The sequence below is a fragment of the Stigmatopora argus genome, chromosome 19 (assembly GCF_051989625.1).
Source record: "Stigmatopora argus isolate UIUO_Sarg chromosome 19, RoL_Sarg_1.0, whole genome shotgun sequence".
Lineage (NCBI taxonomy): Eukaryota > Metazoa > Chordata > Actinopteri > Syngnathiformes > Syngnathidae > Stigmatopora > Stigmatopora argus.
The window spans coordinates 10,230,456-10,256,588 of NC_135405.1; the positions used below are offsets into that span (position 1 = coordinate 10,230,456).

Sequence of the window (26,133 nt, forward strand, 5' to 3'; positions counted from 1 at the left end):
TTATAGTAGTTGTTTTGTGACCAGCTCGTCAAATGCTTCATTGTCATCAGTTGCTGTCTCCATGGATGACATCATCAAGGCAAAGTTGTCTCATTTCTACTAAAAAATCCCAATATTAGGCACATCCATCTTATCTCTATTGTCAATATCCTTGTCTTATGGGTGGGATTTATGGTAGAAGTGGCTAGCATGTAAATTGAAATCAGGTGCAAAAAAACATTCCGCCATCGGGTGGCTTGATTTAAAGGAGTAATGGATTAATTATGTTTTATATCTGGGGGAAAACTCATAGTTGGGTCACTCCTTCAAATTCAGCCGACAGTTTTATGTCCTCTCAACACAAAACTGACTTATTTCCTTTTTCTGCCACAACACAGCAACAGCATTGAACTGGCTTGACATGGGCAACAAAATCCTCGATGTTCATTACACGGTGAAAAATCACGTGACAGTCGATTGACTTTGCTTGGTGGTCGCTGGAGGAGCCCACTGTCCTCATTGAGATTGGTGGGGGGAGTGGATGAAGGTCGGCCGGATAGAAGGAGGGCGGTGCTCTGGGGAGGTAACCATGGTGGAAGGAAAAGGAGGAGGAGGAGGAGGAGGAGGAGGAGGAGGAGGAGGAGAAGGAGGAGGAGTCAGACTCTACTGCACGATTGCTGCCTCAATGTGACAATTAACCTGCACGCACGCTCACGCACGGGACATCAGGCGCAGGTGCGTGGAGGCGCTCCCACGCAGCTGAGCGTGCCTCCGTTGATGACGGGACGCGGGCGCCTTTGGAGGCTAAAACACCAAACTACATCGAGGCGAGGACAAGAGAGGATATCGTGATCGGGTGTGTGTGTGTGGATTTTTTTGAATCTCCCACCTCCCCACCGCCACCAACCCTCACTCCTCTCCACGGGACAGCATGCACGCCGGAGTGGGAGCTCGATCGTCTTATTCCCACGCCGATTTGAATCGTAGAGCATTGGAAATGAGGATCGCGTCTCGATCGGGTTGCTTGTAAAAAAAAGAGAGAGAGAAAAAAACTAAAAGGCGATCAGAGTGGCCTTTTCCTTCGCCAAATTTCAAGGACGGCGGATCGGACAAATATTTAGATTAGGGGAATAAAAGTGGCCGAGAGGAGAAAGAAACCATGGAGCAGGACGATACCGTGAAGGCATCCAAGAAGAAGAAGAGCATGATGGCGAAAATGTTTAAAGTTCGTAAAAGGAGGGAGATGCTGTTTGTCCAGGTGTGTTTCATCTGCAGTGCCCTCATCGTGGCGTGGACTATGTCGACGCTCTTGACCAAAACAGGTGAGTGCGTGGACGACACACACGATATCTGCATTATAATCACGCACCACAACAATTGGATCGAGCGGCGACACCGTGCACGTGATTGCAACATCGGCGTCCTCCCTTCATAACCTCCATTCTACATCTCAAAAAGCGATCCATCTTTAATATGCACATGATTTCATAATTATAAACCCGGTATCCTTTTTACGATGATCCTCGGTATTGCCGCAGTGTGCGCGCCGTGGCAGATGCACATTTTAATTTGGAGAGAAGGCACAAGCGCGTAATCACGGCGCACGCACGCACGCACGCACGCACGCACGCCTCCTGCTTCACATGCACACGCGGACGGGAATCTGTTTAATTTGTCGTTTTTTTGCTGCACGATCCACTTTAACTGTCCACCATGGTCACTACCGCCCCCCTGAGAGACGCACGCACGCATGTATAGCGATGGATGGTTTATTATTTCAGATTTACCACCCCTCTGCATGTTCTCACAGCAATCTAATATAGATTCAAGCAATATTTGAGAGGGAAGGTCATGTGATGTCCCATGCATCCATCATCTTCAAACGTAACCCACCTCCTCACGTCAAAAGTCTTCTCTTTAGGCCTGTGCAAACACTGACATGCCGAGCATCCCAACGCAGCATCGCGAGCGGTTATGTAATACAACCGCCAACCTTGGGAATTTTGTGAAGCATTTTACAGAAACAAGAGTGATCTGAGGTCAACTTGTGGAAAATGTGCAAAAAAGAAGCATCCATTTGGCTTGTCCATGTATTAAGCGTAAGACGTAAGAGTCTTAATGTCATTTTGTTCACATTATGCATGGTAGTAGAGCCAAAATGCTTTCATTTACCCTTATTTTTTAGGATGTGATGGTCAACATTTTGAAAAATAACTGTCACTGAGAGAATTTGTGCTCTCGGACATTGTTGCTGATTTGTGAGGATGTTGCAACTTTTTTCTAGTCTACACTGTTTGAAAAACAACCATTTTTTTCCTATCTGCAAAATACAGAAGACTATCAGTTATAGCAGTAATATTTTACAAAATACACCACCAGTGGAGGCATGCAGATGTATAAATTGCTGTTTTTAGTTGGAAATAAAGTAGCTAGAAAATATGCAAGCAATATTATGATTAGTCTGTGGAGTAGAAGTGACAAGATGGTGGCATATGAAATTGAAGCTCCTCAACTTACTCCAGCACCAAGATACCACCAGAAAGGTACACAGTGCAGTTATTACTTTAAGTGCCTCAGCTTTCTTGAAATCCACTGTTTGGTGACATGTATTGATCAAGAAAAAGCATTTTGGACCAAACTCAATTTGCGGAAGACGCCATGGTGCTGTCCAAATGACGTCCATCCTCAATTTGTGACAGTCTGTGTTGCTTCCAACATACAAACTTTCAAGGTAATGAACAGCACTAAGATGCACTCAGTGACCAATAAACTGTCAGTTTTCCATTGACTTGGTTTCTATCACCTTGAAGGCTTTTCCAATAAGTAGAAATTAACATTAGTTAACCAACTACAGGTGCTTAAACATTTTGTACAAATCAGAGCTCTGTTGTAAATCGATGACCACCTGTCAACTGCTGTGAAAATTGAACGATCTATTGTAAAAGCTCCTTGCATGCAAATTGTTGGGTAGCATTGTAATTGGTGCAGATTAGATTTGCTTTTTACTCTACTCACTTTGAGAAGATTACTGTAAAAAATCAGTGCTATTGCCCTATTTAGGCAAATTACACTTAAACTAGTACTTGATAATCTTTAAACAAAGTATGGCGTTTGTTGTATTGGTTTAGAGAGAGACAAAGAGACATAGTCGGGATAAAAATAGTCGTATCATTTTAGTGTGTTGGGCTTTAAAAGCATTCAAATGTCACCCAGGGGAAAAGGCAACCCCATTATTTAAGTTTAATGAACTGTTGACAACCTTGAATGATGGACTTTTCAGCCAAAGACTTGCAAAGTTGGTTTCAAAGATGCTGTAAAAGTGTGTCTGCATGTATTTTAATTCTCAAAACTAAAAGTTATGATCATTGTAATCTATAAACGATTTGTTTGCTAACAGGTAGGAGAATATATGATCGCCAAATAATGCAGCACTAGTTCAAAATATATGATTGTGAAATTGTTGCTCTACTGTGTTTTTTTTGTGCTTAATCTAATGTGTTGTTTCTATTTAAACTATAGCTGTACAGCCTTTCAACTTTTTTTTAATTGGTCCAGAACACCCCAAACGCCCTCCACAAATGTGACACACTGGTGTCATGTGACAAGCCTCCTCTCAAATGTATCGAATTGTTGTCAACGTGTCGCTAATGTAGCCCATGGACGCACACTCGGAGCACATCTCAGATTATAAGCTCTTTTTGACCCCGTCATGGGATCTGTCCATCTGCACCCACTTAGGCGGCGATCGGGACTGCAGAGAGCATCTGTAAATTTGCCTCACTGTACCGTAGTAGATCTCAGCAGGATACACTGGGAGTTTCATTAATTACATTAAAACAAGAGGCTTAAATGATTATTGTGGAATGATATTATACATGCGAGTCCAAAGCTTTCATCTCTAAAGGCATTTTTTTTTTATTGCTAGCTAAAGTGGGTTTTTCCCTACAGCTAATGGTTCGCCTTAATCAGATATGCCTGACCTACGCAGTCACGGCTATGTTTGGATCGTTTTAAGGAAGGTTTGCCAAATGTTTGTGCATAGTACAGCAGAAATCCCTTTTGGACCCAATACCCCATCCATAATTATATCTAATCCAATAGATCTTTCCGAGGATGTTGTCAACGAGTACGTGCCATCTCACTGATTTACAGTTGTGTTGGTTTTGTAAAAGATCCAGATGGATGACATTTAATGTACCTCTCCTGGGTCACAGAGCCGTAAAGTTGGGTGAGGCGTGACATGTTGCCTAGAATGCTGATGGTAAAATTGTATTCGTTTGTGATAGTCATGACTTTTTAAGATTTGAATTTAGGGTTTAGACTTATAGTTTTGTGTCCTAGTGTGGTGTTGTTAAGACGATTGAAGCAGAGCGTGTTCGCTGTTCACAGCCCAGCGAGATTGATGGGTGGATGTTTGTCCTTGGTCTATTCTGCTGCTGGGCTGATTGAACAGAGCTGGGGGATGTCCTCACCAACCTGCCAGCACCCACTTGGCCTTCTCTGCCTGTCAATGTTGTTTCATGTGTAGGCGCTGCCAACGTAGGTTTATTGCGCTTCATTTCGCTGTCAAAAAAAAGAGCGACAAGCAAGGTGAAATTTGACCTAGAGCCAAAATGAGTGAGGTCGCCAATGTGAGAAGGGCAAGCCCACTGGTATTAGCAAATGGATGGATCAAAAGCTGATGTTCAACAATTCTTCATTTGAGCAGAATGGAACTTCTAGTCAAATGCCCCAGAGGTTGCATCATTTGGGGATATGTTATAATACTTGCTCGAAGTTGTACAACACTTCAAGCCACTATGATGCTGCCACTAATGTGTGGCCTAGAAGAAAATTAAATAACACTACTGAAATGTTAAGGTCCTGTCAGTCAGTCATTGGCCCTTGAAATTAACATTTTCAACCTCCCCCTTACGGCACTCTTGTTGCATATAGTGCATATAGCTTGTTTTACAAGCATACTTAATAATTTGCTTCTTTCGCCAGCAACTAAATAGTTTTAAGATTGTTGATTATAATTGTTTTAACATTTTAAAAGAAAGCCTGAACCCGGCAGCAGTCAACTGGCATCCAACACTGTGTGCATCCTTTTTAAAGGTTCCGCTGTACAATGCTTGTTACTGCGTCAAAGCATGTAATGGAAATCCCCAGATATCAGACATATCTCCCACTAATACCCATAAGCAGCATGGACGATTAAAAAGGCGGATTTTCTTTGGGAACTGTGCTACTACATGCACTGGCAATGATATTTCGTCCTGCTTTTGATCCATCAATATTTTGCCTGTCATTTTTTCCACGATAGTGATGTCATAGTGTGCTCATTCATCCTCACACGGTTTTCCTTCACGAGACAATAATGGGAAAAAGAGTCCTTATTTAATAATATAAATTAGTCTCACTAAACACATGCTTCCCTAGCGCCTAAACCAAGAACAAAGTTTTACTTTGTCGAGGAATATTGATGATGTGCTACTTGCGGTCAGTGCCTCCTTACTTAACAGGCAGAAAAAATTAAATTTTCAAGGATTGTCATGCACAATTTGATCAAAGAGGCACTCCACTAAATCACTGTTTTTTCCCCACCTGCCCTTTTTGGCTGCTTTTTGGACAGAACAGATAATGTTGATATTTTGTTAATGACAAAATAGCTTGTCTTCGCAACTGAGAGTTTGATGTACTTGTTTTGTAGTTATTTATAGTTTGACTGATGTGTGGCGAAAATGCTGTCGAACAGATTGCCAGAGGGTGAGAGATTTTTAATCTATTAACCCCCTCCAGTCAAAGACCTCCTTACAGCATGTTTTTGAATCAACAGCCATGTCAATGGCACTGAAGCATGATGATCATTCATAGCTAGTCTTCCCAGTTTAAATAAATTGGATGTCTATCAATGTCAATGGCTAGCAATGTTAATATTGAATATAGACATTTCATTTGCAACATAATTTCTTCATTTAAAAAAAATCTTTTTGTTCTGCTTTTAGAAAATATTAATTCCTTGACCTCTTCTTGTATTCAAGGTAACTGTTGCATCAGCGTATTAGTTTATATATTCTTTTATTAACACAACCAATAATTTGGCTGGGCTAGGCCAACACCACATGAACCTCTTTGGCTTAATTATGTTTGGCCTGTATTAAATAGTGCTTTATACCCATTTTAAGCACTCAAATCATTGCACCATAAAACAATATTTTTAAAGCCCTTTTGGAGTATTAACTGCTTATGCAATCTTGAAGAAATGCTACCACAAGTCAAGGTGAAAATCAGTTGCTTATTGGTTGACATGTTTCATCCTTGGTTATGGCTACAAGGGAACTTTTCCTAAGACATCAGAGAGTCCTTGACGTGGATGACCAGACAATTACAGCCGTGTAATATGCAAGGATTTTCACCAACAAAATCTGTGCGACCTCGCAAGCCAAAGTCACGGTTTGCCATGTTCCATCCTGTTGTACAACAATAATGAGGCCGTTGCGTCACCCTGATCGACTCATCGTTTTGCAAACTGTTTTTTCCTATTCCTTGAGGCCCTGTGTTATTTTTGCAGCAGTCGTTGATACAAAAAAAATCATATCTAGATGGGATCTCAAGATTTTTTTACATAAGATATTTGGAACTGCACCACTCATTACAGAGGCTTAAGAGTGCACACTAGCTTCGTTTTTGACGCACTCTTGCAATAAGTGTTGTGTATATACACCCAGGACGCATTTAGCGGATTAAGAATGACCTAGCACTCTCCTTTAATGACCAACGATGAGTTCATGTCAAAGTAGTTTCCTAAAACTCAAGCCCTCCTTAGGTTCACTCTTTCCTCAGGCATGTTGTGAGCAATACGCTTAAAGGGCTTGTTGGTTTTAAAGCTGTCACATAAACAGTGCTGAGTAAGATTCTTTTTTTAAATGTTTACTCTGCAGGTCACGGCATGATAATGGAGGACCATACCAACCTGCAGCACTTGGGGAGGCGGCTAATGGCGCTAGATGCTGAAAATGAAACCGAGCCCAAGAATTGTTCATCACCAGGTATGCTGAAAAAACACTTGATATATTCTCGTTTTTTTTTTTTTTACTTTTTCAGTGTGAGCCAGCATGTGACTCCTTAACAAAAAAACAAATGGTGTCCACATATTTCACTAGCCTGTGCATAAAAAAAGCAAATTGGCCATTTTTTTGGAAATTCTATTCATTAATGAACCATTTATGTGGTGACGGTTTGTAGTACAGTAACATACACATTGAGTTGAATATAAATGTGATTTTGCATAAATCATTGCTGGATAGTCACTTTAAAGCACCAAAAGGCTGTAGAATACTGATGGAGCCGTTTTGTGTGTGGCATAAAATGATCTATTTTAGAATATGGTAAATTGCCTCAGTTCGTTACAGCCATTTAAAAACTATTTTCAAGCAACAAAAAGTAGTTATTTAACCATATGTGATGCAAGTCAATTTTAGAAGTCGCTTTCTCTTTGTTCCGTTCATCACAGTATGGAGGACAGCAGGGCACAGACGATTTCGACTTCATTTAAAGTGTCACAAGATCCCCAGCGGGGTTTAACGCTTCATTTTTTTTTTTCACAACAGGCCCCGCTCTTTAGAATTATTAAAACCAGCAGTGTTGTAAGCACATTCTAATTATTTGTACTACACTTTTTAAAATGAAAGTGTTCACAGCACGTGACTTTTCTTTGTTGCGGTATAACTGCAGTGGCTGAATGAACGAATAACTGGATTAAAATCCTAGAGGTTTTCTTCTGCAGAAATCTAATCCTTATAGATTACCTTTTCCTACCGCCGGCTTTCACCAAAAGTCCCCTCATGTGCCAGACTAAACTTCACTTTTCCCAGAGCCTCATTAACTTGCAAGGCTTTTAAATGCTCGCCCCCGCACCCTTTGCAACCCCCCTGCTTTGTCAGCGTGAGTCAGTCATACGACTCGTATCGTCTCAGAAATAATCCCGTCATGGACACATGCAATTGCTTTGTAGGAAAACTGATTTTCTTTGTCTCCAGTAATTATGGGGCACATGATTCGATCTGATTGTTCCTGCAATTTCTTTCCAACAACTCTAATCACTTCCCTGCAACTTTGATCAATTCTATGTAAAATGGTAACCTTACTTAGAAAGTTCCATTTTTTTGCATGTATTTCTGATTTGGAACTGCAAAATATTAATTATTTAAGTTGCCTATCTTTCCCGTTGCTTATTCTCGGCCTTTGTATTTCAAACGGTCTTTGAAATGCTCATAGTGGACAAATATAGCTGTTTATGTTTTCAATTTCGGGTGTAAATATACATTTTTCCTATGAATTTAAACTAAAGTACAATGTTAAAACGTGCAATTATGTTTTTCTATAACCTCTTGGCGGCTACTTCTAATATGATGTAATATTTGAGCAATTTTAGAAATGCGGATGACGGTTTTAGTAGGGGGGCCACATAATTAACAAATGCCACCAAAGTAGAGCGGATTACAGAATCAGCTAGTTAACAAAGAAAAGCTGTTTTCAAATAAGCAAAGATGTGACATTACTATTTTCTTAAGCATTAAAAAATAAATACCCACCAGTTTGATTAAAACAGTAAATTAATGGGTTACTTGCGAATCCTATTTGAAATTGGCAATTCAAATGAACTCTTTTAGTGGAGGAGTAGATAACGTATCTCATGAAAGTGTCCAAATTAAGGAGGAATTTTTATGATACCATTTTTGTCATTTGCTTAGAGCCCAAATTTTGCGGATTTAATGCCCAGTGGGCAAATGCTAAAATTCCCACTGTATTCCAATGCAATTTGAATGAACATGAATCACCCGTATTGACTCTACAGGGAACCATGGTTGGCCAAGTGGGATGTGCTAGGTGTAAAAGGATGGAGTCCAGATAGAATGAGAGGACTCTCCGTAGGCGTGTTTATATGCTGAGCGAGTGCAACTGTCAGGGCCCCATTTTAACGGTGCCATATAGATAACACTTGACTTTCCTTTGCTCATCCTTATTGGTAGAGACTGTTAGGTACTGCTGCTGATTTGATATTCATCTGAAGTGGCTTTTTATTGCTGTTTTTTCTTGAATGCAATACCTTCTAGTGTACATCCTGAGGCTATAGAGTGAAGTCTTGTCAATTTTTGTCTCATTACCGGTTTCCTGCATTTTCTTTATGACTCCCTCTGCAAGTGTTGAAAATGGCCCAGTTTGGAGAGTCAGGTTATGACTAATTTTACAAGTCATTAAAATTTCAATAAAATTGTCTGTTCGCGCGGTTAACCTTGTTGCTGAGAGCAGCGGTTTGCTAACTGGGATGCATACGAAATCAGGGAGTTGTCTCATTTCAGCGTTAGAACCAAAAGCACATTGTTCAACATAGTCATTCTTTTTTTTTTTTTTATTGTTGCATTTTCTCTCTCTCGGTTTTTAAAGCAGTTAAGCGAAACACGTGATAACGAGTGTCTTGGTGCGATGACGCGAGCAAGTTATGTAAAACAAAACTATTTGGCAACGCTAAATATACTTCCACCATGGAAAAGCTGCAAGCATGAAATTCATTTTAAAGATTGCTGGAATCCAGAGGCGAGGAAGAAGCATGTACTTTGTCTAGAAAACTACATTAATGGTAATATTGAATATTTGAAAATGTCGAAGAAAAAAAAATAAAGGTATAGGAAACCATATGTACAATAGTCTCTTTTAAAGATAAATTATGTGGGCATAATTAACATTTTGCATTAAAAAAATCTATTCATGTATCCATTACAATTTTTGCTATTTGAAATGTGGAGTATTGCTCTACCAATTACTTATTTTGGGGGGCAAAATGACTAACTGTCCAAACACTGTTCATTTTAAGCCTATTTAAATGTCATTTGATTTGTCATCCCCATCCTCTCATGCTCAACTGCCCTTGAGCAGGAACGCTGTGGCGTATTTGTCCGAGTAAGTGCCAACTGTCTGGTCAGGTGTCAATGTTGACTACAAGGTGACCAAACTGACCTGGAAACACCTATGCAGTCACACGCTGTAAATGGCCACTCACACTAAACTATTTGTAGTACAAAGCTTACTAACATACTTTAATCTTGCTTAAATTATTGATACGATGAATCTATTCAGTGTTTTTTGCTTGTGGGAGACTGTGTTGTACTGCGTAACTCTATAGGCTAACATAATTTTTTTTCATAAAGTATATTCGGTAATCCGCTGTACTGTGTTGGCATTTGTTAATTTATTTATTTTTTTATAAGTGTATGTGCTTATGGGCTGTATGTGGTTAGTGTCACTAACGTGACATTTATCACACAATGGCTGTCATTTTCTACCTTTACACATTTTTGCCATGTTCATAGTAGTATGAAATTTGTGATTATGTTGACATTCTTTGAGCGACTATCTTTCACAATATTACTTATACGATACTGCCAAATTTATTTTCCGGGCTCTCTTGCATTTGATGCCTTACAGAAAGTTGCCGTGTTGTAAAATAAAAAGCAATGGGGCATAGAAATGACCAAGTCCTATGTGACGATACGTTATGTTCGAGGCAGCGTTACAAATTCTATACCTCTTCATGTGTACACACATCACTGGGTATAAAATATACTGTTTATGTACAAACACATAACTGTGAGATTAGGACAGATGCAATGTGAAGTCTCAGGTGAGTGCTGTTCCACTTCATGAGTCCATATGTGACCAAAAGGTGCTTTTATTTTCACTCCGTAATCACAACGCATCCATACTGACCCGACGTTCAACCAAGAAGTAATTAACCAGGGTTACTTGAAACAAGGTTAAAATTCAATAGCAAAATGGGCTAAATAGGCCAATTTTAATATTTCAGATAACTACAACCTAGAGACATAACAGGCTGTATGGTCAGAGAAAATGAAAAAAAAAGTCATACTTGAGTACTAGTGGCAGGCCCAGCTAAACCATGGAAAAGTGTGATTTATAGTCCAGAAAATATGGAATATCCTTACTGAAGTGTGACAAACATGAAAAAGTGCAGCAGTAGAAAGGGATGAAGAAGCAGGGTGACGATGTTGGCAGCGGACACGTGCCCCGCTGTCACGACGCCTATGTCATTTGTTGACCGTGACATTTCCTCTCTCTCTCTCTCCAGCAATACACGAGTTCCCCGATGACCTTTTTACAAACGACGAACGAAAGAGCGGTGCCATCCTGCTGCACATTGCGGCGGTAAGAAACTACGTTTTTTTCTTATTTTTATGTTGTTGTTTTTTTTACTTGGATCACATGGTAAAAAAGCACTTTTTTTACAGCATTTATTCAAGGAGTTGATCGAATATGAATTGTACTCATTTTGAAGCAGTAACTCAAATCCACTGATGCAGGCCATAAATTGCGTACACTGCTAATGTACTACAGCGTGCAAGCAAGGACTATCAAATATTCATTTTTCATTCCGAAGTGTTCAAGATGAAGTCATCCCAAATATTCATAAAGTATTTAAAGTCATTCTCAAATGATAGTTTTTTTTTAACCTTGACGTGAATCATCATTGACGCCCTTGAAAATAAAGATGAAATAATTTAGCATTATTACTGCAGTCATGTTCCATGTTCTTTGTTTTGTTCATATATAATGTATAATCGGTTATTATACGAAATGACTGATTTGTGCCCCACTTAGGTTTGGATGATCTTTAAAATAACTGTGTATAAATAATTGGTGTGTAAGGTAATTTGGAATGACCATTTTATTGGAAATGGCATGACTGTGTAGGCAATCCTGTCATCTGACCTTTTATGCATTCAGCCTTGACAACAGAGTAGATTTTAAACGGCAGTGCAGGTAATGCGTTCTACCTTCTCTTCCTGCATGCTTGAGCACTTAACCACACAAGCGGAGGCGTATTGTCCCCTTAATGCAGTGAAAACACAGATGCGCTCTGAACTTAAAATAAAGGCAAACATAGCCGTTAAAAACTGCAGGCAAGATTTGAATCGAGGCACGGTTTAACTGTGATGCAGAAATCCACAGGGCAAATTATTGAGCTGATTCAAGATTTATACACATTGTACTGTGCTCCTGATGAATTTCAAAACATCTCTGTGTTATACTTCTTGGCAACACTAAAATAACTTTACCTTGACATATAGTAGTACTGTCATCTCGGATCTAATGTGCCGTGCCTGCGCTGCCCCCTGTGGATAGCATAGAGCACAGCAGCAGAATCTTGCCTCCTTGCACCTGATCAAAAATTTATAAATTATACCTCAGCCACCAAAATAGGCCGCCTGCTCACCCCCAGCTCCCTCGAGAGTGCGAGCATGCAAACTTCTCCTTCGGGGGCCCTTACTCCCTTTTAAAGGGGGCACATATTCTAAATTGAATGAAAATGTTTAGTTTTTTGTCCTTGTCACGCCGACAAAGTAATTCAGTCTGGACACGATTTTACAGCCACTAAATTGTAGATGTCATTTAATCTGTGCTAATGTGTTTTTTAGAGAATGAGTAACTAGAGCAAGGGTGTCAGACTCGGGTTGGTTCGCGGGCCGCTTTAACGTCAATTTGATTTCACATGGGCTGGGCCATTTTAGATATAATATTTAGATTAAAAAAAAATGGATTAAAAGAACTGGATTAAAAGCCCTGAATATTCCGTTTTTTATAGATCTAAAACAATGTTTATTTTAGCTTTTTTAAATATATTTTTTGATTTTACAAAATGATTTTTGAACTAAAAACACAGAAAAAAATGATTAAAAAATTACAATTATTAATTTCAAAAAGGGAAAATCAGGAAATTTAATATACATCTATACTCCATTTTAATTTGATCCTAAAACAAAGTCTGCATTCATGATCTACTTTCCCGGGCCACACAAAATGATGCGGTGGGCCAGATTTGGCCCCCGGGCCGCCACTTTGACAGATGTGAACTAGCGAATAGGCCAAAGCAGTTTGAAAATCTGGCTTGATATTCACGGCATTCACAATGTCACAAAATTAGGGCTGGGCTTTTATCTTTACTTTTATCGAATTTGACATCGATATATTTTAAATGTGCCCTTTGCAAAGTTGTTCTTTCAGATGAAGCACTTTTCTTTTTGTATGATATTTGCCCAGCACTGCATTAAATATAACATCTGTATTTTTTTTTAAAAAAACATTCATTTTTAATTTTACCTTCTGTCACCCTCCGGCAGGCCCTGTACATGTTCCTGGCACTCGCCATCACGTGCGACGAGTATTTTGTGACGTCACTAGAGAAAATATGTGAGGTACTTAGGGGGGCAGATTCTTAGTATATTTTTAATGGTGCCAGTTTGTTTTTTTCATGTATATATGTGCTCTATTTGTGCAGAAACTAAATCTTAGTGAAGACGTCGCCGGTGCCACCTTTATGGCTGCCGGGAGTTCTGCGCCAGAGCTTTTTGCTTCAGTCATTGGTACGTGTGTGCGCGTGTATGTGCAGATGGTCGGTGTCAAGCTCGATCTGATTGGCTGCCTCCATGTATGCAGGTGTCTTCATCACTCATGGAGACGTGGGGGTGGGAACCATTGTTGGCTCGGCCGTCTTCAACATTCTTTGCATCATTGGAGTGTGCGGTATCTTTGCTGGACAGGTGTGTGTGTGTGTACACGTCTTTGAAGGCTTGCGCCAGTGTCTACAAAGGACTGCTACAGCTGTTCATATCATTGTATTGTGGATATTTTGCTGTGAATACAAACGTCCCGGAATGATTTAAATGGATTGGGATCTGTACTAGTAAGATGAAAAAGTCCATGCATGGTGTGTTCTTTTCTGTAGGTGGTCGTGCTGACTTGGTGGGCAGTTTTTCGAGATTCCTTCTACATCTTGTCTGTCCTTGCTCTTATAGCAGTAAGTTTCTATACTCAATGGCAACAGTTTTTACTTGATAATCTCTAACATTACCCGCTTCATTTCTTTAGTTCATTTATGACGAGAAGATTGTATGGTGAGTAACATTTTTAGACATTTTCATGTTCAAACTGCAGATCTTCAACTTAATTTGGTATTTTAGGGTGGTTTTTATCTAATAATTGCTTATTTCAACCTAACCCATGTTTGAGTGGGAATGGTGTTGGATTATTTGAGGATGAATATGGTTAAAGGTTAGAATGTACATATTGATTCTCTCTTAATTGCTGAGCGCAGCCTGATTCTATGAGAAACAGTGTCAGCCGCTTTTACAGCTTTCCCTGCGTCAAATAGCGTTAGCAAAATGCTTTTAAATATTCATTAGATTGACTCAATTTTTTATGATTTTTTTTCCCCCCTTTCTATATGCATCTGATCACCAAATCAGAGAGCTATTTGATATAGTAACACTTAAGTCTCTCTGCTGCTTAATTAGTTACCATAGTGGCTTTGGACTGTTTAATAATTTTTAAAAAAATAATCCAATAACTGCCTTTTTGGGAATGTCACTATTTTTACATACTGCAATCATTACAGTGCAATACAATTACCAAATATAGTTGAAGGCTACATAAATATGCGTCTTTTTTATCCTGACCTTCCTGAATTTGTTGGTCACTGGACTCTTATTTTTAGTTCTAAAATGAGTTTACTGAATGTTATCTTGCTAATCTATGAATTGGCTAAATTATCTTAAACTCTTAGATCACAGCCCTAAACACTTAAATATTTTAATTCATTCCAAAATGATCTGAATTGCTGTTTTTGCCTCTTAGGTGGGAAAGTCTGGTGTTGGTGTTCATGTATGCAGGATACATTCTGATCATGAAGTAAGTGCTCATTGGTTGCTTTATCATTAAGTTTTCTTTTAAACCTTTTGATGGGACAACCCATATTTGAAATCTATTACGATGTGTCCTTGTTAATTTTGCTAACAATATTCTGAACAACTGTAAATAGTCAAAAATGCGTTTTGAGTTAGTCTCCATATGGTGCCAATGATCCGCCTCTAAATGCCCAATAAAAAGAACATTTAAACGATTGATTGCCCTGCTACTCTGAAAAAAAAATCATCATAAACAGGAATAAAATAAAGTGCAGACAAGCTTTGATAATGACTGCAATGTTGTTCTACATCCTCAAGACACATTTTTATCAAATGGCTTTTTTTTAACTCCGCTAGGGTTTTCGTTCCACCAGTGTCTACCTTTTTAAGCGTCACGATATAATACAAGCTAGCCAGGAACCCCAAACTGCATGTATGACGTGCAGTCTCAACACATGACCGCCAAGCAGCATGTCATGGTGTGTGCGTAGCTGGTAATCTGCGTTGCACTCTCAGCAGCAGAAGCGGCAGCCTGCTCTCTCGCTGCCACCCGAGGCTTAATCTTTCCCCATGCAGTCCTAAAGGGCACCGGCTTAACCGGATCACTCCTCTCCTTCCTCATTCTGCAGGCAAGACGCACTTACCGAGGGGGACGCTAGTGCTGTCATATGGTGCCCCCCAACCCCTTTTTAAAATATCCACTGGCCATTTTAGGTTATTCCTGTCAAAATGAATTTTGCCCCCGAGATGCTTACTCCCCATTTGAAATGGAGGGATGGGGAAACGAGCCTGTTTTGCGGCACAATTTTCTAAATAAACACAGAATGCTTGGCTTGAAGTTGTTTACAGAACAAAAATAAGCGTATTTATAACACTGTTCTAAATCTAAGATACTGCCATTTTGCTAAGGGCTTACTTATTACATGAATTATGCACACCATTTGCTCTAGAATTTGGTAATGATGAAATAGATGATGCAAAAACACAAGCAGTTTCTTTTAGTCTAGTGAGTGTTGGAATGTTTCTCCAATGCTTTGTAGCCATTTTCTTTTCATTTTTTCCCCTACTTGTGTGCCTTTAGAACAAAAATCCAGGAATGGTGTACACATTAGGTCACCAAAGTCTTTCTTGCTTTTGCTGTTGAAGGACAATTTCAATAGCAACAGTAATGCACCTTAAACCCTAGTTCAGAAAAACATACCACATATATTACACTTCTACTACTCATTCCTGCATCAGTTTTAGATTTTTTTCTTTTTTTAAACTGATCCCAGGAATCAGAGAAACACGTAACTTTGAAGAACAACAGAAATGAATTTCAATGAGCATAAAAAGAGGACAAAGAGCATATTATTCTGAAACTAATCAAAGTATTTCCATACCATGTTACGGGCCATTTGCAGGCCATTGTGCTCTGCTTAGTCAAATAGGACAAACAACAGAGCATCTTTTATATTATATATGCCAACACATCTAATGTCTCTCATATTGTCTTGTAATTGACACACTGAGGAGAAAAAGTGTCTTCTGACCAAATAAAGAAGCCAATTTTATGCTTTCTTTGCAATGTAATGAATGTTTTGCTGGAAGTATAAGACTGCACGCTCTGGATGCAAACAAGCAATTTCATCTCATTAATGTATTTCAAAGAAGTCTTTCATCTCTCTGTATTAAATAATCCATGCAGATGAGTTTTGGAGTTCCCTGCAAAGTGTCCACTGACCTATTCTTGGATTTTTTTTCTCTCCCCTGTCTAGATTCAATTCCAGCATGCAGTCTTTCTTCGCGGGCAGTTCCAAGAAGAATGTGGCCAATGGTAACGCGGCAACCAGCAGTGAGATGGAGGATGGTAATGCATCTTATTATTGGGATGACGACCCGTCAGTGCCCTTGCTGGCGAAAGGTAAGGTTAATCAGACAGGCCGGGGAAAATGGGAATTGGCGTGTCTTCCCCATGACTTTGAAATCATTGAGGAAATGTGACTTTCTTTGGAAAACCTTTCTTTGAGGCTATGTGCTCTAATTGCTTAACACTTGCTTCATTCTAATAAAGCGTAAATCTTTCCTAATATTGGCAAACTTCCAGTCCTGTGAGCTCACTGAACTATATTACCTTTCCCATTATTCATTTCCAGTGTGTGAATGACCTATAACCCATATTTTTGCTCCGAACTTATGCTTTAATCCAATTTATAGGCTGAGGCTTTGTGTGAGGACCTCGGATGACCCTACAAGAGTCCCTATAATGTGGTTAAGAGAAAACAGCAGCTTTTTAATCTCACTCTATTAGATCTTGTGACAAAATTAAAGGCAGTGAGCAGCTACCATGTGGAAAGGAAAGGCTTGAGGTATATGTTTAAAGCGGAATTGAAATTTACAAGCTATTCTGGCCATGCAATACAAGATGACGCGGTGTGTTGTGCTATTCCTTAGTATTTTGTTGCGTGACAATGCAGTCTCCATGTGAAACTTCTACATAGTTGAAAAATACATATTCCTCAGTGATGGATCCCAGTTGCTAAAGTAAAAAAAACCCTGTCTGTACATTTATTAAAGTAGCATTTACAAGCTTAATTTACTGTCACGATTGAAAAGTAATACTTCAAATCGACGCAGTTAAAAAATCTGTTTATCTGACATTTATGAATAATACAATAGAATTTCCCAAGTCTAACCTTGAAACCATTTGTTTATGGAAAAAACTTAAACATTTAGAGGTTGATAGTTTGGGTTTCAATTTGATTTGTTGATACCCACGTTTTTGGGGAATATAGTTCAGAGCCATTAGACTGGAATATTTTTGCCTGCAAGCTTTTGGAACCAAAATATTCATATCGTTCCCTGTAGCCACTTACCTTTTCACTTATTTGTGATATTGCTGAGTGACGATCTAACCCACTGCCTGTCTGTTTAGCCTTACTAAACTTGCTTTGCTTGATGTCAACAGTGTTCTGCTGCATTCTGTGTTGCATTCTACTTTTCTGCTGCTCCTCTTTTAGTATGCTCCTCCTTGAAGTGGTGGTAATGACTATATGATCTTTATTTACACATTTCATGAATACACCCAACAAACAACAATTTAAGAACAAAACTCGATTGCTTTTCAAAGGAGACATAATATTGTCTTGAGTCTTTCTTTGCTAGTTCACACCTTAAAGTCAAGTATAAACTTTCCAATCAATTGTAGTTAGGATTCGCTTCTACAAGCAAACCTCAAGGCTGCATGAGGCAATTTCAGGATGTAAAATGGTGTTCAATTCCCTAAAGTCATGTACGAGACTGCAATAGCATCTGTTCATAAAGAAGACCAGCCAAACGATTGATTCATTTAATTGTAATTGGATTATAAATCACGTGCTGTAAATAGGCGAGGCTATTACACTCCAAAATTTATTGAATCAATACAAATAATGAAAAACCAAGTTTGTGGCTAAACTACACAACAGCAGATGTACTCTATAGTTTTTGAATAATGACTATATATCTCTATCTCTATATTACTTGGACTACACAAAATTGGTTGTGGTAGAAAGCTAAACATTTGTAAAGTGGTATTTTCTATAAAAATGTTTGCAAATCAGTGTATTTCAAAGGGGAAAAACGTGATAGGGAGTCTAGCATGTTCTAAATAATCCAACTTTTTATCATCTTTACCTTCCAATTCCAGTAAAGCCCACCAAAACGTACAGCCGTGGCTCCGTGGTGATGGTGGACGAGATCATGAACGCCAGCCCTTCCAAGTTTCGCTTTCCCGAAGCGGGTCTGCGGATCATGGTCACCAGCCACTTTGGACCCAAGACCCGCCTGCGCATGGCAAGCCGCCTCATCATCACCGAGGTACGCGGAGTGGGGAGCCTAAGTGGTGGGCGTCGGCGGCAGCTTGTGTTTGCGCGTGTACACGGATTTAGTGTCCCCTTTTGTGAAAGCGCCAGAAGTTGGTCCAGGCAGCCAACGGTGTGGAGACGCAAGTGATCGACGGCAAGACAGAGATGGAGAACGGGAACGTGCCAGAGGACAAACCCAGCCAGGAGAAAGACGAGGAAAGCGGCATCTCCCCGTTTAGACTCCCTAGTACGTGTCGGCTCCGAGGCGTAATCTAACCGTCTCTGGAGTGATGGTCTTAATGCAGCAAACACAAATGTTTGTTTTGCTTAGAGGGATGTGGCAACAAGATCAAGTGGTTGATGTCATGGCCTCTACTCCTCTTGCTCTTCTTCACCGTCCCAAATTGTGCCAAGCCACGCTGGGAGAGATGCTTCATGCTCTCCTTTATTCTTTCAACTGTCTGGATTGCAATCTTCTCCTACATGATGGTCTGGATGGTAAGTAGGGGCTTCAACTGTACATGATTACCCATCAGCGATTCAGCTATTTTTGACAATGTGAGTTTGAGTTAAACACCTGAATCGATGGCTTGCAAAGTTAATTTTCTGTTTGGATGCACGCTGCCAGTGAGTTATTAATTTGACATGTCTCATGTAGTCTGTAGCACTGAAGTAAAGAAATGAGATGTTTCTTTTTTTATATATATATATATATTTTAGTTACCTCAGTTGATGACATGAAATCAAAATGATACCTTGCGTTAACTTTGATATTGCTGTTGTAATTTTACTTTGCTAAACATATTAATTGATTTAGGTCAATGCCATTAGATTTCAATCTTGATTGTATGACAATGCTGAAATTTATTGTTTCACGTAATGGTAGCACAGCCGCCAATAAAAAAAACGTTTTTTCACTAAAAACGCCACTTTCTGTAAACTTACCAGAGCTGCAATCCATACTGAGCACTATCTATTTTTAAGCGAACCCCCTTTTTTTTATTATCACAGCTCTTATATTTGCTCAAATGATTGATATAGTAATTAAGCATGTCACATAGCCCGAAAGAAAGCTCCCGTGTGTGAATTTTGTCCTAGAATGTCTTTCTGAAAGTGTTCACCTCTTGCAGGTGACTATAATTGGCTATACTCTGGGAATCCCGGACGTCATCATGGGTATCACCTTCCTGGCAGCAGGCACCAGCGTCCCCGACTGCATTGCTAGTCTCATTGTGGCTCGCCAAGGTCAGTCCGTCCCTGTCATTCTTCGGACCAAACGGATTAGTCAAACATTGCAATGAAGAAACTGTATTCAATGGAATTAACATGCAAATATGACGTAGCTACGATTCTTCAAGCATGACTGACGCCTTCTCACCACTTTATTGTTTATTTTAGGTTTGGGAGACATGGCTGTTTCCAACACTATTGGTAGTAATGTGTTTGACATTCTAGTGGGACTTGGCGTCCCCTGGGCCATTCAAACCACGTGTGTCGATTACGGATCAGAGGTGATGCTCGCCTTTTTACTTTATTGTGTACACGCAAGTGACCTGATCTGTATATTACAGGTGATGATTAACAGTCGAGGACTTGTGTATTCAGTGGTACTTTTGCTGGGATCTGTGGCCCTCGCAGTGAGTTATTGTTATTATTATTATTATTATTATTATTTTATTGATATGAAACCAACACAATAGCATGTTGCATATGTTCAGAGGTGTGACCAATAATGTTTAATTTTAAAAGTTCAATTTATCTTTGCTTTATGGAACACCTTTGTTTGCCTTTGTTTCCCAATTTGTGAAATAGAAATAGTGAAAAGACTAAATGTAAAGAGCCAACACTGGAGAATATTGCAAAACAATTATTTTTAAAAGGATGAGAGATTGAACTTCATTCTGAATCTTCATTGGAGAAGATTTAATCAATATTTCAACTTATAGAATAGCATTTAAAACCCAAATACAACTACCCCTACTCCTGTTTCTCCAACTTTCAGTATGACATGACAAAATCTTTTACTAAACTGCATTAGTGTAATGAATGTCCCTAATAGCAGCAATATAGTTCTAAAATATTAACATTGCATACTACTCTGAATGGGAATATTAGCACTGCTTCAATACTAAATAAAAATCCAATACCTGTCCCGGCCGGTGCATATACGTATGACGCATTGGCGTTACCATGGCAACGGCAGAGGCACGATGCTCATCAAAAGATAGTGTAATCATTCTAATTTTAAAATTGCATTGTCACACGGTGGTCACTTCAGTTAAGTGTTAGAGAAATAGATTTGACACTTAACACAGCAACAAGTATTCATTCTATAGGATAATCCTTTTCATTGACTTTTTCCATCCAATTATCGAGCTGATGGAGACCTTGATTGAAAGGAGAACGTCGTGTCTGCTTTGCATTCTGAACAGGTCCTGGGCATTCACCTGAACAAATGGCGTCTGGACCTGAAGCTGGGCATATATGTTCTCGTCCTGTACGCCATTTTCCTCTGCATTTCGGTCATGATCGAATACAATGTCTTCACCTTTGTCAACCTGCCCATGTGCTTTGAGGATTAACCCTCGCCATGCAGCAGCCAGACACCAAAAAAAAAACACCCCCACACCACCACCACTTCTCTCCCTTCCATAATATTGGTTGGAGTTGGACCTGTTTCCTTTATTTATTCCCACATCTGTCCACGAGGTGACACACTTGAGTCGTTCTGCCTCTTGTCCCAGCTCACTCAGTGCCAGTCCTCTATGCTTTTTTTGGGAGCACTGCTGTCCATCTTTTCTACTGTGTCCATCCTTAAGCATGCCTAGGATGAGGATGAAAAATGTACTCTCGTCCCTCCTCCATTATTGCCATGTTGACAAAATCCTCACAAGGTTTACCGAGAACTCCAGGACCCAAAGAGACAAGCACACCTTTTTTTTTGTTATTGTTTTTTGTGGCTCCTTGGAGGAGGGCCTAGTCCTTGGCAGCTTCCCTCCTCCAACTTGACACCGGGAACTCAGAACTCTGCCCTTAATAGACCCTCTGCAAACTTTTCGCACCTAACTCAACTTTAAAAAAAAAAAAAAAGAGTAATACACAACTTGTTGGGGATGCGTCAGTCCAAACCGGCAATTTTTTGCAGCACTGCGCAACGTTGAACTGTTGTGTACACGGTTTTCTGTTTCACATTTGTTTTTCTAATGTCCCTCCATTCTTTTTTTTGGTGGGGGTGAATTATGGAAGGAGACTTTGTTGCAAGTATCTTTTTACCCCAGTTAACTTTGTATGTGAGACTGCTGCTCATGCTGGCTGGGCAATTTTGAACAGACGCCGTGAGGTGCCGTGTTCAATCAGCCGCGGCTCGCTGCTCTCCTCAATGCACGACTTCAGAAGAACCATCTCCGGATCAGTGTGATGGATTTTTATTTGATTTTTGCCATCGATATTTCAAACAGAGGACCCAGACGGATCGCTCTTTGCCGTCTGTCTGCTTGACCGCCCCCCCTGGCCAGTAGGCGGGTGGGGGGTGCCAACTATGTACAGCCACCCGTGATCAGGGACAGCTCTTTTGGAGGGGGCTATCGTGTTGATATGTGAGTTGTAAGTAGGTACTGCACTTTAAAAACCATCGTCTCATTCTGAATCAACTAGTGCTTCCTTTGGTGTGTGCGTGTGTGTTTTTGTGTGAGAGAGCGGCACGGATGTGCATGTGTGGCCTCACTCTGGGTCCCCAAACTGGAGCCGTTTTGAATACATGAGCACACCCGCCTCTTGTCTGCAGTGCATGCTGGGATGTTTAAATGCAGTGCCCCCCCGTGTACAGGCATCTCCATGGCAACTGCCTGGTCCAGTTTTACAAAAAAAAAAAGTCTAATCGGCAGCTACACAGCAATTTGTTGCAAAATTGCGAGCAATGAGCCGAGCTACGGAGAATTCTGACAAACTGGTGGGGTGGGGGAATATTTCTGTGCCACACATGGCGACAGGCACGTGTATATGCAATCTCAATGTCATGACTTGTGTGTGCGTGACATGAGGCCCCTGCCAGGTCGCTATGGTGTTGTCCGTCTAGTACTAAATGTGTGAGCTCACAGGTGTGCATTTTTGGTTGTTTTTTTTTTTCTCCCCCTTTTATGATTGCTGTTGAACTGAGCCAAAGGAAGGACATTACGGACCCCTTTATTACAAAGGGGCAGAAGAAGCGACATGGAGAATCGATGATAATCTTTTTTTTAAACTTTGTCACTTTAAGAGGACCTGGATGAGAGCACTTAGGGACAAACAAAGTTGGACCCCCCCTTAAGATGCTCCATCATTTAAATGCTGGATGGAGATGACTACGCAGAGCCCATCTGTAGATATACCTTGTCTGGAAACACCACTGTACTCGTTTGGAGTCCAAAAGTGCGTTATTGTGTCATTTTCTTTTGTTCTTTAGGCTGCTTTGTGCAGTCCTTTTTCTTGGTTGCCAGGCTGGAGTTTTGTCCTTCACGTTGAGCTTGCGTTTGTTTGCAAGTATTTCTTTTTCCTGGCGAAAGCAGGGGGGGAAAGTGACGGAAATTTTTGATGCAGTCCTGTGTTCTAAATGATAAAAGTTGTAAGAACGCAGCCACAATTGTGTGTTTCCTTCATTGAATGCGACCTACTGCACTGTGAGCTCTATGTGATGTGGGAGTTTTTGTCACCAATAACTAATGATTAACAAAAAAATGTTTAATGTAAAGTTAGTTACCATAAAAAAAGATACTCTATAACTTATATGAATGTATTGTCTTGCTATACTGGACATATCCAACCAATGCATTTTACTGTAAAGCAATAATGTGAAGAAAAAATAAAATGGCAACATTGTTCCTGTACATTTGTCTTGAAATATTTTGCATTACCAAGTGTATTTCAAACTATTTGTCACTTCTAGTTGATGAAAATCAAGCTGTCTCAACTGAAAAACAACTTGCACTATCCCACTCATTATTTTGCAGAGTTTGGTGTGCATGACTAGGGTAGTTACAGCTGAATAATGACATGTTTACTTTATTTGTTTTAGCAATACTTTTTCCAAGGCAGTATTCAAATCTAAATAAAAGATACAATTAGTCATTTACTTTGACAGTTTGTGATGTGTAAACAATGCTTTCAGGGACAATAAAACAAAAGCAATGGCCGGGTGTCTTTTTAACAATATTTATTGAATGCAGCACACTGTTTTTTTAACAGTTTTTAAAAATGTATTTTAGTTCAAGATCTTCCACTGCTTATCCGTGGTTGGGTCGCTGTCATTTCATCTTTTTTCCAATAACAATAATAACCTTTATCTACCAATGCCGTCATTTGTGCAAATGTTATAACAACAATATGGCAAAAAGCACATTTCTTGCCATGTAGGATTTCACCATCACCACTAGATGACAATGTTGATGCACATTTAGCTTCCCTTAGCCTCAATAACTAAAACTGCCAGTACATAATAGTGAGTTGAGTGTCAAACTATTAAAAAAATGAAAGGACAAACCGTTTTTCTTTCTTTTTAAATGAGGGAGACAAACAAATAATACAACTTATATACATGTAATACAAATTCAGCAACATGGTGGGCCAGCAAGGGGTGCAACTTGTTTTCAAAAAACAGGAATGCAATTTAAGATTTACTTCCGATTCAAATTTGATAGCTTAGCAAACATGCCAAAGACCCTACTAGGGAATTTATATACAAGCCATTAAAATGTTTTATTTACTATTGTTCTTTCTCAGATGGTTATTTTTACATGTAATGAAATGGCGGACGCCAATATTTAATCAGTGCTTACTCAGTTTTTGGCAGTGAGAACACTGCATTGTCTCACTTTGGTTGATTAACATTTGCACTGTACACTAAGGTAGCTTGAAGCAATAATACTGAAATAAGACCCTGGAAAGAGCAGAGAAAAGACTGTCCCGCTTCAGTTACTATTAGATTGAACAACACTACGTTTACACTTAAGAGTGAGAACAAAACTTATGCACTGAAATAAACATTTCTAATGTATTTAATAGAAATGTCCTCTGAACCATCAGTTACAAATCATGAAGCTGGTGATTGGTAAATTATACAAGTACATTTTGACCTCTTAAAATGTACAATAAATTCCAAAGTTCACATTCAAGCAGTAAAAGTATTACTTGGACACCAGACTGTGGCATCTTGTTAAAATTAAATTTATTGGGTCTTTTCTGCTGCTTGAAATGAACTGTGAGAGTAAATCAAAAGTATGTTGTTACTGTTATGTTGCATACAACTAGAAGTATAAAACAATGTAAAAGTAATCCAAGTTTTGGGAATTTTTCCAACATGCTCATTCTTTGGTTGAGCAGCATCGCATTTAGATTCTAATCAAGCTCCGGGTCACAGTCTACTCTCCTGCTGGCTTACCTTTAGCTGAACAATTTCATTCAAGTCACAAATGTTTCTGCTTTCAGAAGCCACCCCCTTGAACTCAATCACTTTGGTTCACACTGCCTCCACAAAGGAATATTGCCTTGCTTCGCCCTAACGTGTGTTTATTCATAATGGGCCCCTCATGCCATTACATGTATTTCCTCAAATTGATTGATATCTACTTCCGAAGAGGAGTAGGATCTCTTTTTGTCTGATGATTGGTCTGCTACACTATATTTTTTTTTCAACCCCGAACTGCACGGCACTTCATACAGGTGTTCCATGTAGGCAGATAATGATGTGTTTGCAAAGCTGGAGGGTGTTTTTAAAAAAAGTATAATGTCAGAACAAGGATTATGCTGCCTATTAGCGTGACAGTAGATCATGTATCCAGCATATCCTAGTCTTCACTTTCCATTCATTTATCATTTTAGTTCCCACTGTAATCACAGCAAATTATTTTATTTCACGCATACTCTCCAAAACTGGTAATGCATGACTTTACTGTCAATTTAAATTGCGAGTGCATCTTATCACATGACAGACTAAAGACCTAGTATCCCGAAGGAGTGCAATTAGTTTATTAGTTTGTGCAGCTTCCAAGTCTGTGAAACACTTAGAGCTGGCGTGTACACTAACATTATCCAAAAAGATAAAATGCGCAGACGTTTAAAGCTGTGCTTCAAGTATTTTTCTTCACTTTGCTTCTCCACCAAGCCCGTCGGGAACTCCTTGGCTCTCGTACAATCAAGTTGCCACCTGCTTTTCTACAAAGGCAGTTTTCATAAGGTTAAGGGAGGAAACTTGATGTGCAAAAAAAATCCTTGGTTCCAATATAATTCAAGACATTTTAATTGAATGAGAAGATTCATTCATTATATATTGTCCCTTTATTAAATAAATCAAACTCATCTGCTGTACCGCTTATTCTCACAAGGGTTGCAAGGGTGCTGGAGCCCAGCCCAGCCAACCACGTGCGCCCTGGATTGGTTGCCAGTCAATCGTTCATGCTCACAATCACACCACCGACGAATGGGAATCGAACGCAGGACCCCCGTGCAGACGCCAGGCGGAAGAACCACAGCAGCGTCACTCACCCCAAGGTATGAGTAATATTTATACATGTGGGAATAAGACAAATGGAAAACAGGGACGCACACATTGGCAAATG

General features: G+C 39.6%; 1 protein-coding gene across 2 annotated transcripts; it reads left to right on the plus strand.

Annotated features, from left to right (window-relative positions):
- Positions 1 to 652: 652 nt before the first annotated feature.
- slc24a4b (solute carrier family 24 member 4b) lies at positions 653 to 23,406 on the plus strand. Of its 2 annotated transcripts, none has more exons than XM_077587209.1 (17): positions 653 to 1,301; positions 6,903 to 7,010; positions 11,108 to 11,184; positions 13,158 to 13,232; positions 13,316 to 13,400; positions 13,474 to 13,577; positions 13,763 to 13,834; positions 13,906 to 13,931; positions 14,671 to 14,724; positions 16,478 to 16,569; positions 18,388 to 18,557; positions 18,653 to 18,791; positions 18,876 to 19,042; positions 19,675 to 19,789; positions 19,943 to 20,055; positions 20,116 to 20,181; positions 20,977 to 23,406. In XM_077587209.1, the coding sequence occupies exons 1-17, from the start codon at positions 1,139 to 1,141 to the stop codon at positions 21,124 to 21,126; spliced, it is 1,776 nt and encodes a 591-aa protein (XP_077443335.1). In that variant the 5' UTR covers positions 653 to 1,138; the 3' UTR covers positions 21,127 to 23,406. The 2 variants fall into 2 exon arrangements, with proteins under 2 accessions (XP_077443335.1, XP_077443334.1); XM_077587208.1 differs by having other exon boundaries at positions 655 to 1,301; positions 18,647 to 18,791.
- The last annotated feature ends 2,727 nt before the right edge of the window (positions 23,407 to 26,133 follow it).

Bases quoted from the DNA above. Each gene is read 5' to 3' on its own strand.
- slc24a4b (XM_077587208.1), top strand. From the start codon at position 1,139: ATGGAGCAGGACGATACCGTGAAGGCATCCAAGAAGAAGAAGAGCATG. The intron at 19,790-19,942 runs GTCAGTCCGTCC...TGTTTATTTTAG, and splicing joins TCTCATTGTGGCTCGCCAAG to GTTTGGGAGACATGGCTGTT. The intron at 20,056-20,115 runs GTGATGCTCGCC...TGTATATTACAG, and splicing joins GTGTCGATTACGGATCAGAG to GTGATGATTAACAGTCGAGG.